Here is a 13,616-nt window from a genome sequence, read left to right on the forward strand (position 1 = left end):
CACTGAGGCCCACACTTTGTACCCAGGTCTTGGTTTTCTGGTTGGTTTTTTTGAGACAGGGTCTCACTCTCTCACCCAGGCTGGAGTGCAGTGGTGTGATCCTAACTCACTGTAGCCTCAACCTCCCAGCCTCCCAAGTGACTGGGACCACAGGGGCATGCCATCATGCCTGGCTAATTTTATTTTTTGTAGAGATGGGGGTCTCACTATGTTGCCTAAGCTGGTCTCCAACTCCTGAGCTCAAGGGACCCTCCTGCCTTACCTCCTGGAGTGCTGGGATTACAGGCGTGAGCCACCACGCCCAGCCTCCAGATCCTGGTTTTCTAAATACCGTTCCCCACTCGAAGGAATTGGAGCTTCCTGGAGAAAGGGCTGCTTCCAGGGCTGGGGCAGGGGGGGACCAAGATAAGCCAGAGCCTCCTGCAGTGCTGGGAGTCAGGCCGTGCTCAAAGACTGCCAGGGCGGGTGGAAAGCTGACCTAAATGCCCTCGAGACGACACTACCTGAGCCGGAAAGTCAGCAACAGCAACCATTGTAGCCCACGCAAGAAACAAACAGGTCCAGACTGATAGAAATAATGGAGTGGGGAGGGGTCCTCCTTAGAATCCCAACAGAACCAGTGATTTCATTTGTGTCGACGCACACTGACACTCAGGGCAAAGTGGGTCGAGGTTTGCACAGTCTTCAACAATCTTCCCACGAGGCACATGAATTAAAAAGGGAAAATACGGCCAGGCACAGGGGCTCATGCCTGTAATCCCAGCACTTTGGGAGGCTGAGGCAGAGGGATCACCAGAGGGCAGGAGATCAAGACCAGCCTGGCCAACATGGCAAAACCCCGTCTCTACTAAAAATACAAAAAATAGCCAGGTGTGGTGGCGGGTGCCCATAGTCCCAGCTACTGAGGAGGCTGAGGCAGGAGAATCGCTTGAAACCGGTAGGCAGAGGTTGCAGTGAGCCAAGATCGTGCCACTGCACTCTAGCCTGGGCAACAGAGCAAGACTCTGTCTCAAAAATAATAAAAAGGGAAAATGCTAACTTCACAGCGGAGAAGCCTGGAGATGCCACTGCACCCAGTGGTGAAGGTCACAAAGTCACCAGCACCAAGACACAGGGACGCCACGCCCCTGCCACCGAGCAGTCATGAAGACCCCAATGCATCGTGGGAAAACCACACCCCCTGCAAGCTGAGGAGCATTCTACAAAATAGCAGCCAGCAGGTTTCAAACCATTCGGGTCATGAAGAAAACCGAGGAACTCTCCCAGATTGGAGGCGGCAGCACAAGGACGTGCAGCGGGGACGTCAGACCAGAGACCGTCAGGAGCACCACAGTGCCCACTAGACTAGAGACTCAGGAGGACCACGGTGCCCAGCAAGTGTCCTGGTTTGGCCGAGGTGCACAGAGACCATGTACTGTGCAACTGTTACGCAAGTTTTAAATTATTACAAAGTAAGCAGAGAACTGAACATGGGAGATTGTCGGTTTGGATGGGGCCCGAGAATGAGCATAGCCATCTGCCCAGCCCCTAGCAGTGAACACTCCAGGAACCCCTCCTCAGCTTGGGGAAGATGGCCACATCCAGGGGCTCACCCAAGGCTCCAAAGCAAAGCTTGACAAAGTTTCCAGGGATCCATTTGTTTATTTACAACAGCATTCTAGGAGAAAGGTGAATGGGCCCCTCTCCTCAGTGCCCAAGGGGACAGGACTGAGGCAGCCCCACCTGGCCCATGGCTCTGCAGAGCTCTGCACCCTCCCCAAGGCTGTTACCCACGATGGACAGAAAGACGTTCTCTCAACACCAGGGTTGATTTTGCGGAGGCTGGAGGGAACCACGTCTAGGACCTACCAACACTAGCCCCTCCCTGGGGGCTCCCAAGTTCTGAAAAGAAAACCAAACGCAGTGAGCCCACGTCAGGGTCTCCACGTTCCTGCACATAACACCCACAACACCACTGCAGCCTCAGCATGGGCTGCACGGGGTGGGCAGGACCGAGGAGGGGAGGGCAGGACTGAAGAGGGGCGGGGAGCCGCACTCCCCGCCAGCCGCCCACCACCTGCCTTTTCTACTTTGGCAAAAACAAAAACAAAAACAAAACCTGGAAGCCTCAAGGCAATGAAGTAAACTTTAGGAAATGGAAAACACAGCAGGCTGTGCCCAAAGCCTCTCTCAGCCTCCCAGCAAGTCCTTCCCAAGAGCTGCTGGTGACTCTCCAGGGCCACAATGGCGGGTTTTCCTCACAGCAGCCCCAACCCCAGCCCAGCTGAAGACAGCTCTCCTGAGCTCCCTTCATCAGCTGCCTTGGCTTCCAAGCTGGGAAGGCATTGGGGTGCGGTCGGGGAAGGCACCCAGTTGTTTACAGATGGTAGAGGGCGACACAGGCAGCATCGTCACGAAGCAGGGCCCCAGGGAAAGGTCCTCTGGGAGAACCAGGCTGCCCAAGGGGAGGAGCTGCAGACGCACCCGCTGGGACCGCAGCCTGCTGGTGGACAGGCTCCCTGTCGAGGAGACAAACAGCACAGCACATGTGGCCAAAGGCACCTCCAGAGGCAGCAGCTGAGTGAGGATGAAGACTGCAGGGTGGGCACACTTGAATGTGGATCTGAGTGACGGTTCTGTCCCCATGGACTGGGCAGCTTTGGGAACTGAGGGAAGTGAGGGAGCGCAGGAGGCCAGGGGGCTCAGCCAGCTAGTAGGGGCGGCTGAGACCCCACCCCTGGAATGATGGAGGAGGAGGATGTCATTGTAAATACCACCAGGACAGCGTTGGGTGGCACCTGACATCCCCCAGCACACATAGGCCTGTGGTGCCTCCTTGGGCTATGTCTGTCCACATGGTGGGACGTCCTGCCCGCTGAGGTGGTGCGGAGAGGCCTCAGGGAGTTGTTTGGCAACAGGGCAGCCCTGACCCCCTCTGGCTGACGGGAAGCAGCATGTCTGCTGCCCCAGAGTCTGAAGGCCCCCACAGTGCTGGGTGAAAGTCCACAGGGCCCCTCCTGGCCTCCCCGCTGTGGGCCCAGAGTCACAGAAATCACCCCCAGAAATTTGCAGAAACTCAACACCAGGACACAGACCCACTGCCCAACCTAAAAGAACAGGAACAACCCTGAGGCCACGCAGGCCTGGCAGGTGAGAGACGCAGAGTGGCTGCCGGCCGCAGCCCCGCGGGGTCAGCACAAAGGCAAGACGCGGTGGGGAGAGGACAGGAGCCTTCCAGCACATCACGGGGCAGAGGCGGCGCACGCCGGCGGGGCATGGCTAGTTCCTCAAGGCGGCCAACCTGGAAACCAACAACAGGACTCGGGTCAGGGCAGGGGAAGGGGGCCTCTGACCACCACGTGCTCCCAGCAAAGGTGACCCTTTTCCTCCTCAGTACCCTGAGATGACATGAGTGACAGGCCTTGGAAACAGACATGCCCTGTCCCACTCTTACCTGATCTGTTAGGAAGGGTGCAGTATTCTAAAGTGCACTGCAGACGTGTGTAAACGCCATGCCTGACACACACTCAAGCCCCCACGCCAGCCGGAGCAGGACGGGGCAGGAGCAGGGCGGCTCGCTTGGGGGCGGCTGCAGCTGGGGCCTCTGAGTCGAGATCAGGGCTCCCTGGTCAGAGCCTCAGCCCAAGCTCTCCTCCAGCCTCTAACCCACAACCCTCTCTCCCTTCCCACAGCACCAGAGCGTAACCCCCTCTCCCTTCCCACAGCACCAGAGCGTAACCCCCTCTCCCTTCCCACAGCACCAGAGCGTGGGGTTGGTGACACAGCATTTCAGGGACCGACCCTACCTCCGTGACAGCTGGTCCTCCTGGCTGCGCACAGAGCTCTCGCCCACGGCAGAGGCGCCCTCGGGCAGCTGGCTGAGCTGGTCCAGCACCTCCAGGCCATTCTCCTCGGCGATCTGCATGATGAGGCTGTCCACCTGCTCCTGCGGCGTGGTCAGGGTGGTGGCCGAGCTCATGGAGTCCTCCATCACCTGGGGGCAGGGGCATGCTCTGGACAACAGGTGGGGCCAGGCCCATGGGGCCCCACTCAGCTTCACAAGGGTACGACTGCACTTTTCGTTCCCTCACACAGCCAGCCACCTTCTTGCCCTGTTCTCTCAGTGACTCTCTCTCTGTCTCACCTTCCACCAGGAGCCTTTCCTGCCCCTCCGCCCAGCCCCACCCTCTGACTGTGCCATGCCTGCTGCCGAGGGTGGACATCTTTCTACACCTCTGCATGCTTGTCTGCCATCTGAGCCTCCCCACAAGGAGCCAGGTGCCTGCAGGAGGCCCCTGCCGCCCTGCCCACCCTACCTGTCAGGGTCCTGGCAGGGACCCAGCACAGAGGATGCTTGGTGACGTCAGGGAGCAACCACAGGTATGCAGAGACAGCACGTCAGCCTGTGACCCACCCCTCCCGATGAGCTGCCCACACACCCTCCTTGTCCCCAGGCCACAGCCCCAAGGGTAGGGGCCACATACCGATGTATGGACGTCCAGGTTCTGCACCTGCTGCTCGAACCTGTCCATCACTGAGGAGACCTTTTGCAGGTCCATGGTGCTCAGAGCCTTGTCCAGGGCTTTGGTCACCTGGGCCATATTCTTGGTCACCTGAGACAGGAGAGAGCGCAGGAGGGAACAGGATGAAAGGCAAGTGGAGCTCACGCACCAGGGACGGGTCCCCTGGACTCTGACAGGAGAGCTGGGGTACCCCAACCCTGACCCACAAAACCCAACTCTGGGCTGAGCCATCATCTGGGTCCTATGGAAAGACCACCAACTCAATGGAAAAGGCCATGGAGACCCAGTGCGGGGTCAGTGGAGAAAAGGCTGCCGACGCGGAGACCCAGTGCGGGGTCAGTGGAGAAAAGGCTGCCGACGTGGGGTCTCCAGGACCGCTGTGCCCTCCTGGCCCACCTGCACTGTGTGAAGGAAACGCCTGCAACAGCCAAGGCTCTGCTGTGACGTCCCTGACCCAGCAGATGAGCCTGGCCATGCAGGCTCTGCCTCTTGTGGGAGTTGCCAAGACCGAGGCCTGGCCAGGCACAGTGACAGTGAGTGGTTCACGCCTATAATTCCAGCACTTTGGGAGGCCGAGGTGGGAAGATTGCTTGAGGCCAGGAGTTTGAGACCAGAGTGGCCAACATAGACACCCTGTCTCTACATAAAAATGAAAAAAATCAGCTGGGCATGGTGGTGGATGCCTGTGGTCTCAGCTACTTGGGAGGCTGAGGCAGGAGGATCGCTTGAGCCCAGGAGGTTGAGGCTGCAGTGAGCTGTGACTGCACCACTGCACTCCAGCCTGGGTGACAGAGCAAGACAGTCTCTAAAAAATATATATTTAAAAAAAAAAAAAGCCCAAGTCCTATCAAGAGGTCCTTCCTGGGGCATCAGTGCAAGCTCAGGGTGCAGCCTCACCTGTGTCCCTGCCAGCATTTCCCACCCCACGCTGATCCAGCTTCCCTCAACCTCCCCACCCCACGCTGATCCAGCTTCCCTCAACTCTGAGCTGCCCCAGATCCAGACCGCAGAGCCCATTCCTGCTTCAGCCAGCAGACGCCACCCATCCAGCACCAGGGCCCAGCACTCACCCCCTTCATAGTCACAGCTGTCTGCACCTTGGAGGCCACTGCGTCTACGCGGGACGCCATCCGAAGCCAGTTCACACCTTCGTTCTTCTTGCGGATGGCGTTCTCGGCATACACACGGGCACACTCTACATTTTTCTGCAGAAGGGCCTGAAACCCGGGGGGAAAAGCAGCTGGAAGAGCTTGGTGGTGTGTGTGCCCCCTGCTAGGAGCCCAGTTTTTGTTTTGTTTTGTTTTGTTTGAGATGGAGTCTTGCTCTGTTGCCCAGGCTGGAGTGCAGTGGCGCGATCTCGACTCAATGCAAGCTCCGCCCCCCAGGTTCATGCCATTCTCCTGCCTCAGCCTCCTGAGTAGTTGGGACTACAGGCGCCCGCCACCATGCCTGGCTAATTTTTTTTGTATTTTTAATAGAGATGGGGTTTCACCGTGTTAGCCAGGATGGCCTCGATCTCCTGACCTTGTGATCTGCCCGCCTCGGCCTCCCAAAGAGCTGGGATCACAGGCGTGAGCCACCGCGCCCGGCCCTAGGAGCCCAGTGTTGAGGCGGTGGGCGGGCCTCTCCCCAGAAATGTTTGAGCTAAAAATGCAAACACCCAGGCCCCAGCCCAGCCCCCCAAGCAGGCTTCTGCTTCCCCCCGCACCCCTCCAGCACTCCACTGGGCACGGGACACAGCGAGTGACACTCAGAGCCTGTGGCAGGCAGTTCTCCGAGCTCCTTTCTCCCTGGGAGCCTGGCTGTGGGTGAAGAGTTACCAAAGTCCAACACGCTGGGACCTACTTCACCAATTACGCAGTTTTAAGAGCTGCACAAGATCCTACCTTCTTTTCTTTTTTTTCTTTTTTTTGGAGATGGAATCTCGCTCTGTGGCCCAGGATGGAGTGCAGCAGTGTGATCTCGGCTCACTGCAACCTCCACCTCCTGGGCTCAAGCAATTCTCCCGCCTCAGCCTTCCGAGTAGCTGGGATTATAGGCGTGAATCACTGCGCCCGGCCTAGATCCCTCCTTTCCTTCTGCCCTGTCCATCATGGGGAGGGGACCCCTCCTGGAGAGGCACCCCTGTGAGCCTCCAGCCCCATCCCACCCCATGGGGCAGGGGCATCATGACTCTGCCCAGACCCTGATGCCCTAGACACCAGCTCTGTAGGGAGGAGAGAGCTAAAAATGATAGGATCCGCTGGGCCCAGTGGCTCATGCCTGTAATCCCAGCACTCTGGGAGGCTGAGGCAGGTGGATCACCTGAGGTCAGGAGTTTGACACCAGCCTGGCCAACATGGCGAAACCCCATCTCTACTAAAAATACAAAAATTAGCCAGGTGTGGTGGCGCATGCTTGTAATCCCAGCTACTCAGGAGGTTGAGGCAGGAGAATCACTTGAACCCAGGAGGCAGAGGTTGCAGTGAGCCGAGACCGCACCTCTGCACTCTAGCCTGGGCAACAGCGAGACTCCATCTCAAAAAAAAAAAGATAGGATCGTGGCAGACAGCTAGCTAGCAGCCCTCCTCCTGCAGATGGCAAAATCAAGTTCAGAATGTTGGAAATGCAAAGAAGGAAAACAATGAAGGCAATGCACTCATCTCTGTGCTCTGGACGCCCTCAGTGGGCTGGGTAGGTCTGGCAGGGGCTGTAGGGCAGGGACAGAAACCATTCTGGGCTCCACCACACACAGCACCTCCCTTCCTGAGTGCCTGTTTGTCTTATGTGGGAGCAAATACTTTGAGGCTCAGAAATCATAGTGAGGATTAGGCTGGGCACAGTGGCTCATGCCTGCAATACCAGCACTTTTGGAGGCCAAGGCAGGTGGGTCACTTGAAGCTAAGAGTTCGAGACCGGCCTGGCCAACATGGCGAAACCCCATCTCTACAAAAAAATTTAAAAATTAGCTGGGTGCAAGCCTGTAATCGCAGCTACTTGTGAGGCGAAGGCCCTAGAATCACTTGAACCCGGGAGGCGGAGGTTGCAGTGAGATGAGATCGCACCTGTGCACTCCAGCCTGGGCGACAGAGCAAGACTCTGTCTCAAAAAACAAACAAACAAACAAAATATATATATATATATATATATACCTCAAGGTGACGATTAAATCATGATGTAGAAAGTGCCCTGCCCCTCCCCAAAAGGCATCAAAACAAAACAGGACACAAAAATAAGGGCAGAAAAGACAAACCAGGAGAGTCATGACCCCACAGCCCCCAGGGTCTCACCTTCTTCACTTTGGCCTGCTCCGCCTTGGAGTCCTTCTCCGCCTTCTTGGCCAGCTTCTCCAGCTGCTTCGCCGTGAACTGAGCGGAAGCCGGAACATCCTGGGTCAGACATGCGGAGCCCATCCCCCAGGCCCGGCTCTCCACACCCCCACACCTGTGCCCACGCCTGTGCCCACACAGGTTCCTAAGCCCCCATCAGCCAGCCTGGGCCCAGCACACGGCAGGGAAGGCGTGAAGCCTGCGGGCGTGCATCCTGGGCGGCGAGAGATGGCACCAGCTGGAGGAGGAAGCTGCCTGCTCTGCCTCAGGCTCTGTCTGGGTTTTCTCCAGTGTCTGTCTTCTCCGTGAACAGCCTCACCCAAGGCCTCCTCCAGAGCGGAAGGGTCAAAAACCTCTCACTCTGATCTCGGCTCCTGCTTATGGATGGCTTTTCAACGTCAAAGAAAGACTCAAGGAAACTCATTTCAGGCTACCCCCAAGTCATAACACAGAACTCCAGGTAAAAACACACCTGAAAGTGTTATCTCGAGAGAATGCTGTGGATGCAGGAGGTTGCTGGGCAGCACACGCAGCTTCCGGGGGTCTAACTGCTCTGCCAGCACCACACGGAAACAGGGCCTCTGGCAACACCAGAAGGACACAGGGCCTCTGGCAACCCATCTGGAACCACAGATGCCCTGGTACCAGGTAGCCCTGGCCACCAGCACCTCAAGGAAACAGGGCCTCTGGCAACCCATCTGGAACCACAGACGCCCTGGTACCAGGTAGCCCTGGCCACCAGCACCTAGAGGACACAGGGCCTCTGGCAACCCATCTGGAACCACAGACGCCCTGGTACCAGGTAGCCCTGGCCACCAGCACCTCAAGGAAACAGGGCCTCTGGCAACCCATCTGGAACCACAGACGCCCTGGTACCAGGTAGCCCTGGCCACCAGCACCTACAGGAAACAGGGCCTCTGGCAACCCATCTGGAACCACAGACGCCCTGGTACCAGGTAGCCCTGGCCACCACAGCACCACAGGGTGCAGGACACAAGCAGGCCTCAGCCGGTCCCCTCTGTGCCCAGCAGCAACTGACAGGCCCACCGTGATGGGAAAACATCCCAAAGCTGCATACGGTAGCTCCGGCACATCACTCCTGCCCAGTAGCTCAGAGCCAGCGACAAGGCAAGATAAAGCTGGCCACAGATGAGCAGCCAGGAGCACATCCCAGGGAAATGCACGGAAACCTGCCCTGGATTACTGGAAGCTGCAACCTCCACCCCACGTGGGAGGAATACTCAGAAAGCTCTCCTTCAAATGATCTCAAAGAATGAGTCCACACAGTGGAACACCAAGGCCTAATGCCCAAGTTGTCTTTTTTTTTTTTTTTTTCTTTTCTTTTTTTTTTTTGAGACGGAGTCTCTCTCTGTCACCCAGGCTGGAGAGCAGTGGCGCGATCTTGGCTCACTGCAAGCTCCACCTCCCGGGTTCACGCCATTCTCCGGCCTCAGCCTCCTGAGTAGCTGGGACTACAGGTGCCTGCTACCGCGCCCGGCTAATTTTTTTTGTGTGTTTTTAGTAGAGATGGGGTTTCACTGTGGTCTCCATCTCCTGACCTTGTGATCCACCCACCTCGGTCTCCCAAAGTGCTGGGATTACAGGCGTGAGCCACCGCGCCTGGCCCCAAGTTGTCTTTCTTAAGATAACACTTCAGGCCAGGCGCAGTGGCTCACGCCTGTAATCCCAGCACTTTAGGAGGCCGAGGTAGGCGGATCACGAGGTCAAGAGATCGAGACCATCCTGGCCAACGTGGTGAAACCCCGTCTCTATTAAAAATGTAAAAAAAAATTAGCTGGGCATGGTGGTGGGCGCCTGTAGTCCCAGCTACTCAGGACGCTAAGGCAGGAGAATCGCTTGAACCCGGGAGGCAGAGGTTGCAGTGAGCCGAGATCACGCCAATGCACTCCAGCCTGGGTGACGGAGCGAGATGCCGTCTCAAAAAAAAAAAAAAAAAAAAAAAAGATAACACTCTTTCTTTGATGGCTTTCATGGATGACCCTAAGGATCTGCCTCCACTTAGCCTCAGATAAGAAAAGAGCTAATATGTCACCAAGGTGGCTCAATAATCCCCTCCTTGGTCAGCAGTCTGAGCCCTGTGTGGCGGTCACTCAACTGTTATATAATCTGCCCGACTGTTTCTGTGGCTCTGAGTGAGTGTGGCTTATACTATCTGTCCTCACCAGAACAAGGCTGGGGTGAACGGCCATTCGGTACATACCTTCAACTGGAACAGGGTATCTGCAAAGAAAGAGGGAATGGTTTGAGGATTGGGAATGGGACGTTACACTTCTGGCAGGCAGGACTCACTAGGATCCTTCTAGACACCAGGAGCTAGAACACACACACAGACCACACCTGCCTGGGGCCTTCGGGGAGCCCCCCCAACAGGGGAGGCACGAGACAGATTCGTGTGCCAGCCCTGGCTCCTTGCTAGCCACAGGGCCCAGCAAATGCAGACCCTCCCTCCCTGTTTCCTTGTTGGGAACATGAGGGTGGTACCAGCCAATCTCAAAGGGTTAGTGTGAGGACAGAAGAGGTCATGGACGCAGCATCTTTTGGCAATGGTTAGAATCCAAAAGATGGTGGTGTATAATTAATGCAACTTTGCAAAAGTCCCTTGGGATTCTTTCCCAATTTAAAAGTTCACCTGTAATCCCAGCACTCTGGGGGGGCTGAGGCCAGTGGATCACTTAAAGCCAGGGTTTGAGGCCAGCCTGGGCCAATTTAAAAGTTCAGTACTTGACAGTTTACTTTTTACAGACTCTTTCTCCTCAAAGGTAAATGGATAAAAATAGCAAGGTGGTAACTCTTAGACATCAAAGAGCTGATTTCCAGCGGTACAGTCGCTCACGCCTGTAATCACAGCACTCTGGGAGGCTGAGGCGGGCAGATCACTTGAGGTCAGGAGTTCCAGACCAGCCTGGGGAATATACTCAGACCTCATCTCTATTAGAAAAATATATATTTTTTTGCCGGGTGCAGTGGCTCACGCCTGTAATCCCAGCACTTTGGGAGGCCGAGGCCGGCGGATCACGAGGTCAGGAGATCGAGACCATCCTGGCTAACACGGTAAAAGCCCATCTCTACCAAAAAATACAAAAAATTAGCCAGGCGTGGTGGCGGGCGCCTGTAGTCCCAGCTACTCAGGAGGCTGAGGCAGGAGAATGGCATGAATCTGGGAGGCAGAGCTTGCAGTGAGCCGAGATTGCGCCACTACACTCCAGCCTGGGCAACAGTGCAAGACTCCGTCTCAAAAAAAAAAGAAAAAATATTTTTTTTAAAAAGTAGGATTGATCTCAATTCATTCAACTGCTAAATTTGGAGAGCGACCCTGACCCCTGATTCCTGAAAGGGCTTTACCACACTGGCCAGAATGAGGAAATGGAGCCTGTAGAAGAATGAGGTTACTGAGCGTTCACAAATGCACACCAAGGCTCCAAGATGAGACCTCCTGGGGTTCCAGCAAGCTCTGGGCATCGTTCAATCTATCGCCTGTCAGTGCAGGCATGGTCAAGGCCAAGTTCAACCTGTCATCTATCAGTTCAGGTGTGGTCAAGGCCAAGGTTATCTGTGACTGGAAAACAGCCAGCCTGACCCAGATGACACAGTGCAGGTCAGGCGGGCCGTCCCACCCAACTCACTGTGGGATGCTGGCCAAACCGCCCTCCGCACCTCAGCTTTCCCTCACCTCAGCTTTCCTCACCTCAGCTTTCCCTCACCTCAGCTTTCTCTTCCAGCCGTGTGTGGCAGCACAAAAACCCAGCTAAGGCAAAATCTGACTCTGAGGAAATCTGACATGGGCTTGAGAGAGGTCCCCTCAAAAGAGTTGAGTGAGCTGTGGAGTGAAAAGCCACAATTTTTCTTTTTTGTTTTGAGACGGAGTCTCACTCTATCACCCAGGCTAGAGTGCAACGGCACCATCTTGGCTCACTGCAACCTCTGCCTCCCGGGTTTAAGCGATTCTCCTGTCTCAGCCTCCCAAGTAGTTAGAATTACAGGTGCATGCCACCAGGCCCAGCTAATTTTTGTATTTTTAGAAGACACGGGGTTTCACCATGTTGGCCAGGCTGGTCTCAAACTCCTGACCTCAGGTGATCCACCAACCTTGGCCTCCCAAAGTGTTGGGGTTACAGGCCTGAGCCACCACATCCGGCCTCCCAAAGTGCTGGAATTACAGCCCTGAGCCACCGCGCCCGGCCTCCCAGAGTGCTGGGGTTACAGGCCTGAGCCACCACACCCGGCCTGGCCAGCATATTTTTTGTGGCGGGAGGTAGATGTTATCTTTCATCTTCTGTCAGGGCAGAAAATCTCTACACATTTCCTTCATGATGATGACACGGTGGTACTATAGCTTTTCACACTTCTAACTAAAAGAATTTTTTTTGAGACGGAGTCTCACTGTGTCACCCAGGCTGGAGTGCAGTGGCGCGATCTCAGCTCACTGCAAGCTCTGCCTCCGGGGTTCACGCCATTCTCCTGCCTCAGCCTCCCCAGTAGCAGGGACTACAGGCGCCCGCCACCACGCCCGGCTAATTTTTTTGTATTTTTAGTAGAGACGGGGTTTCACCGTGTTAGCCGGGATGGTCTCGATCTCCAGACCTTGCGATCCGCCGGCCTCGGCCTCCCAAAGTGCTGGGATTACAGGCGTGAGCCACCGCGCCCGGCCCTTCAAAATTATTTTTAAAAGCCTGCCCATCACACCAGCCCAGCGATGTTTCAGCAAACACAGGACTTCATTTTGCCAGATTCTTCCTGTGCTTTGGTATCCCTGAGCACAGAGCCAGCCCCAGATGTAGAAGGTAAGAGTCAGGGCGTCCCACTGAGCACAGAAGCGCCTGCCTTGTGCTGGCTCCTGCTCAAACCTCTGCTTCCCCACATGCAGAATGGACGCAAAGAGCTGCTGTGACCAGGGCCTGGCACTTAGGGAGCGCTTTCTGTCTGAGCCCTTCTGATTTGTAGTGATGCCGTTTGGGGGCAGGGGGTGCACCTGTCACTTTTTCTGGTGCCCTCTGACCCGACATTCCAAGGCCCGAAAGGCCGAACAGGCATCGCACAGTCCCCTCTACCGAGCTGGCGGGAAAGGGCGCCTGACGCTGAGGAGTGCCAGGGGCGGGGGAAAGGGTCCTGGGTCGGTGGTCAGGGGTCCAGGCCCGGGGCAAGGGGTCCTGGGTCGGGAGTCTAGGTCCCGGGTCCATGGTTGGGGGTCGGAGGTCGAGGCCCCGGGGAAGGCATACCGGGTTGAGAGTTGGGGGTGGAGGCCCCGGGGAACGGGTCCCGAATCGGGGGTCGGGGATCGAGGCCTGGGGGGAGGGGTCCCGGGTCGAGGGTCGAGGCCTGGGGTAAAGAATCTCGGGTTGGGGGTCGGGGGCCGGGGAAGGGTCCCGGTCGGTGGTCGGGGGTCGAGGCCCGGGAGAAGGGGTCCCGGGTCGGTGGTCTAGGCCCTGGGGAAGGGGTTCCGGGTCGGGGATCGGGGGACGAGGCCCGGGAAAAGGGGTCCCAGGTCGGTGGTCGAGGCCCTGGGGATGGGGTCCCGGGGGATCGACGGTCGAGGCCCGAGCTCTCCTGAGCCCTGCCCGCGGCCCCAGGTGGGCGGAGCCCACGCTAGTGGGAGAAGCGGCCCCGCCCCGCGCGCGAGTCCCCGGAGGACGGCCGCGACCTCTTACCGTCCATGGCCACAATGACAGGAGCAGCACTCGGAGAGGGAGAAGGGACGCCAACTCCGGGCGGTGTCAGGTCCCGGCGGCGATCGAACCGACCAAGCTGCACCCGGCGGGGACTTCCGGGGTCGCCGCAACACTTCCGG

General features: G+C 57.0%; 1 protein-coding gene across 1 annotated transcript; it reads right to left on the reverse strand.

The window, feature by feature from the left end:
- Positions 1-1,621: 1,621 nt before the first annotated feature.
- CHMP1A (charged multivesicular body protein 1A) lies at positions 1,622-13,612 on the reverse strand. Its single transcript, XM_055364570.2, has 7 exons — positions 13,477-13,612; positions 10,032-10,051; positions 7,772-7,849; positions 5,573-5,719; positions 4,464-4,592; positions 3,786-3,973; positions 1,622-3,280 (listed from the first exon to the last, which is right to left on the reverse strand). Exons 1-7 carry the CDS (start codon positions 13,481-13,483, stop codon positions 3,259-3,261), a joined length of 591 nt encoding a protein of 196 aa, XP_055220545.1. The 5' UTR covers positions 13,484-13,612; the 3' UTR covers positions 1,622-3,258.
- Positions 13,613-13,616: the final 4 nt, after the last annotated feature.

This window comes from Gorilla gorilla, chromosome 18 (assembly GCF_029281585.2).
Source record: "Gorilla gorilla gorilla isolate KB3781 chromosome 18, NHGRI_mGorGor1-v2.1_pri, whole genome shotgun sequence".
In the NCBI taxonomy this organism is placed as follows: domain Eukaryota; kingdom Metazoa; phylum Chordata; class Mammalia; order Primates; family Hominidae; genus Gorilla; species Gorilla gorilla.

Excerpts from the sequence above, each read along its gene's own strand:
- CHMP1A (XM_055364570.2), bottom strand. Across the intron at positions 7,850-10,031 it reads ATACCCTGTTCCAGTTGAAG|TTCACGGCGAAGCAGCTGGA; the intron begins GTATGTACCGAA and ends GCTTCCGCTCAG. Across the intron at positions 3,281-3,785 it reads GAGGACCAGCTGTCACGGAG|GTTGGCCGCCTTGAGGAACT; the intron begins GTAGGGTCGGTC and ends GTTGGTTTCCAG.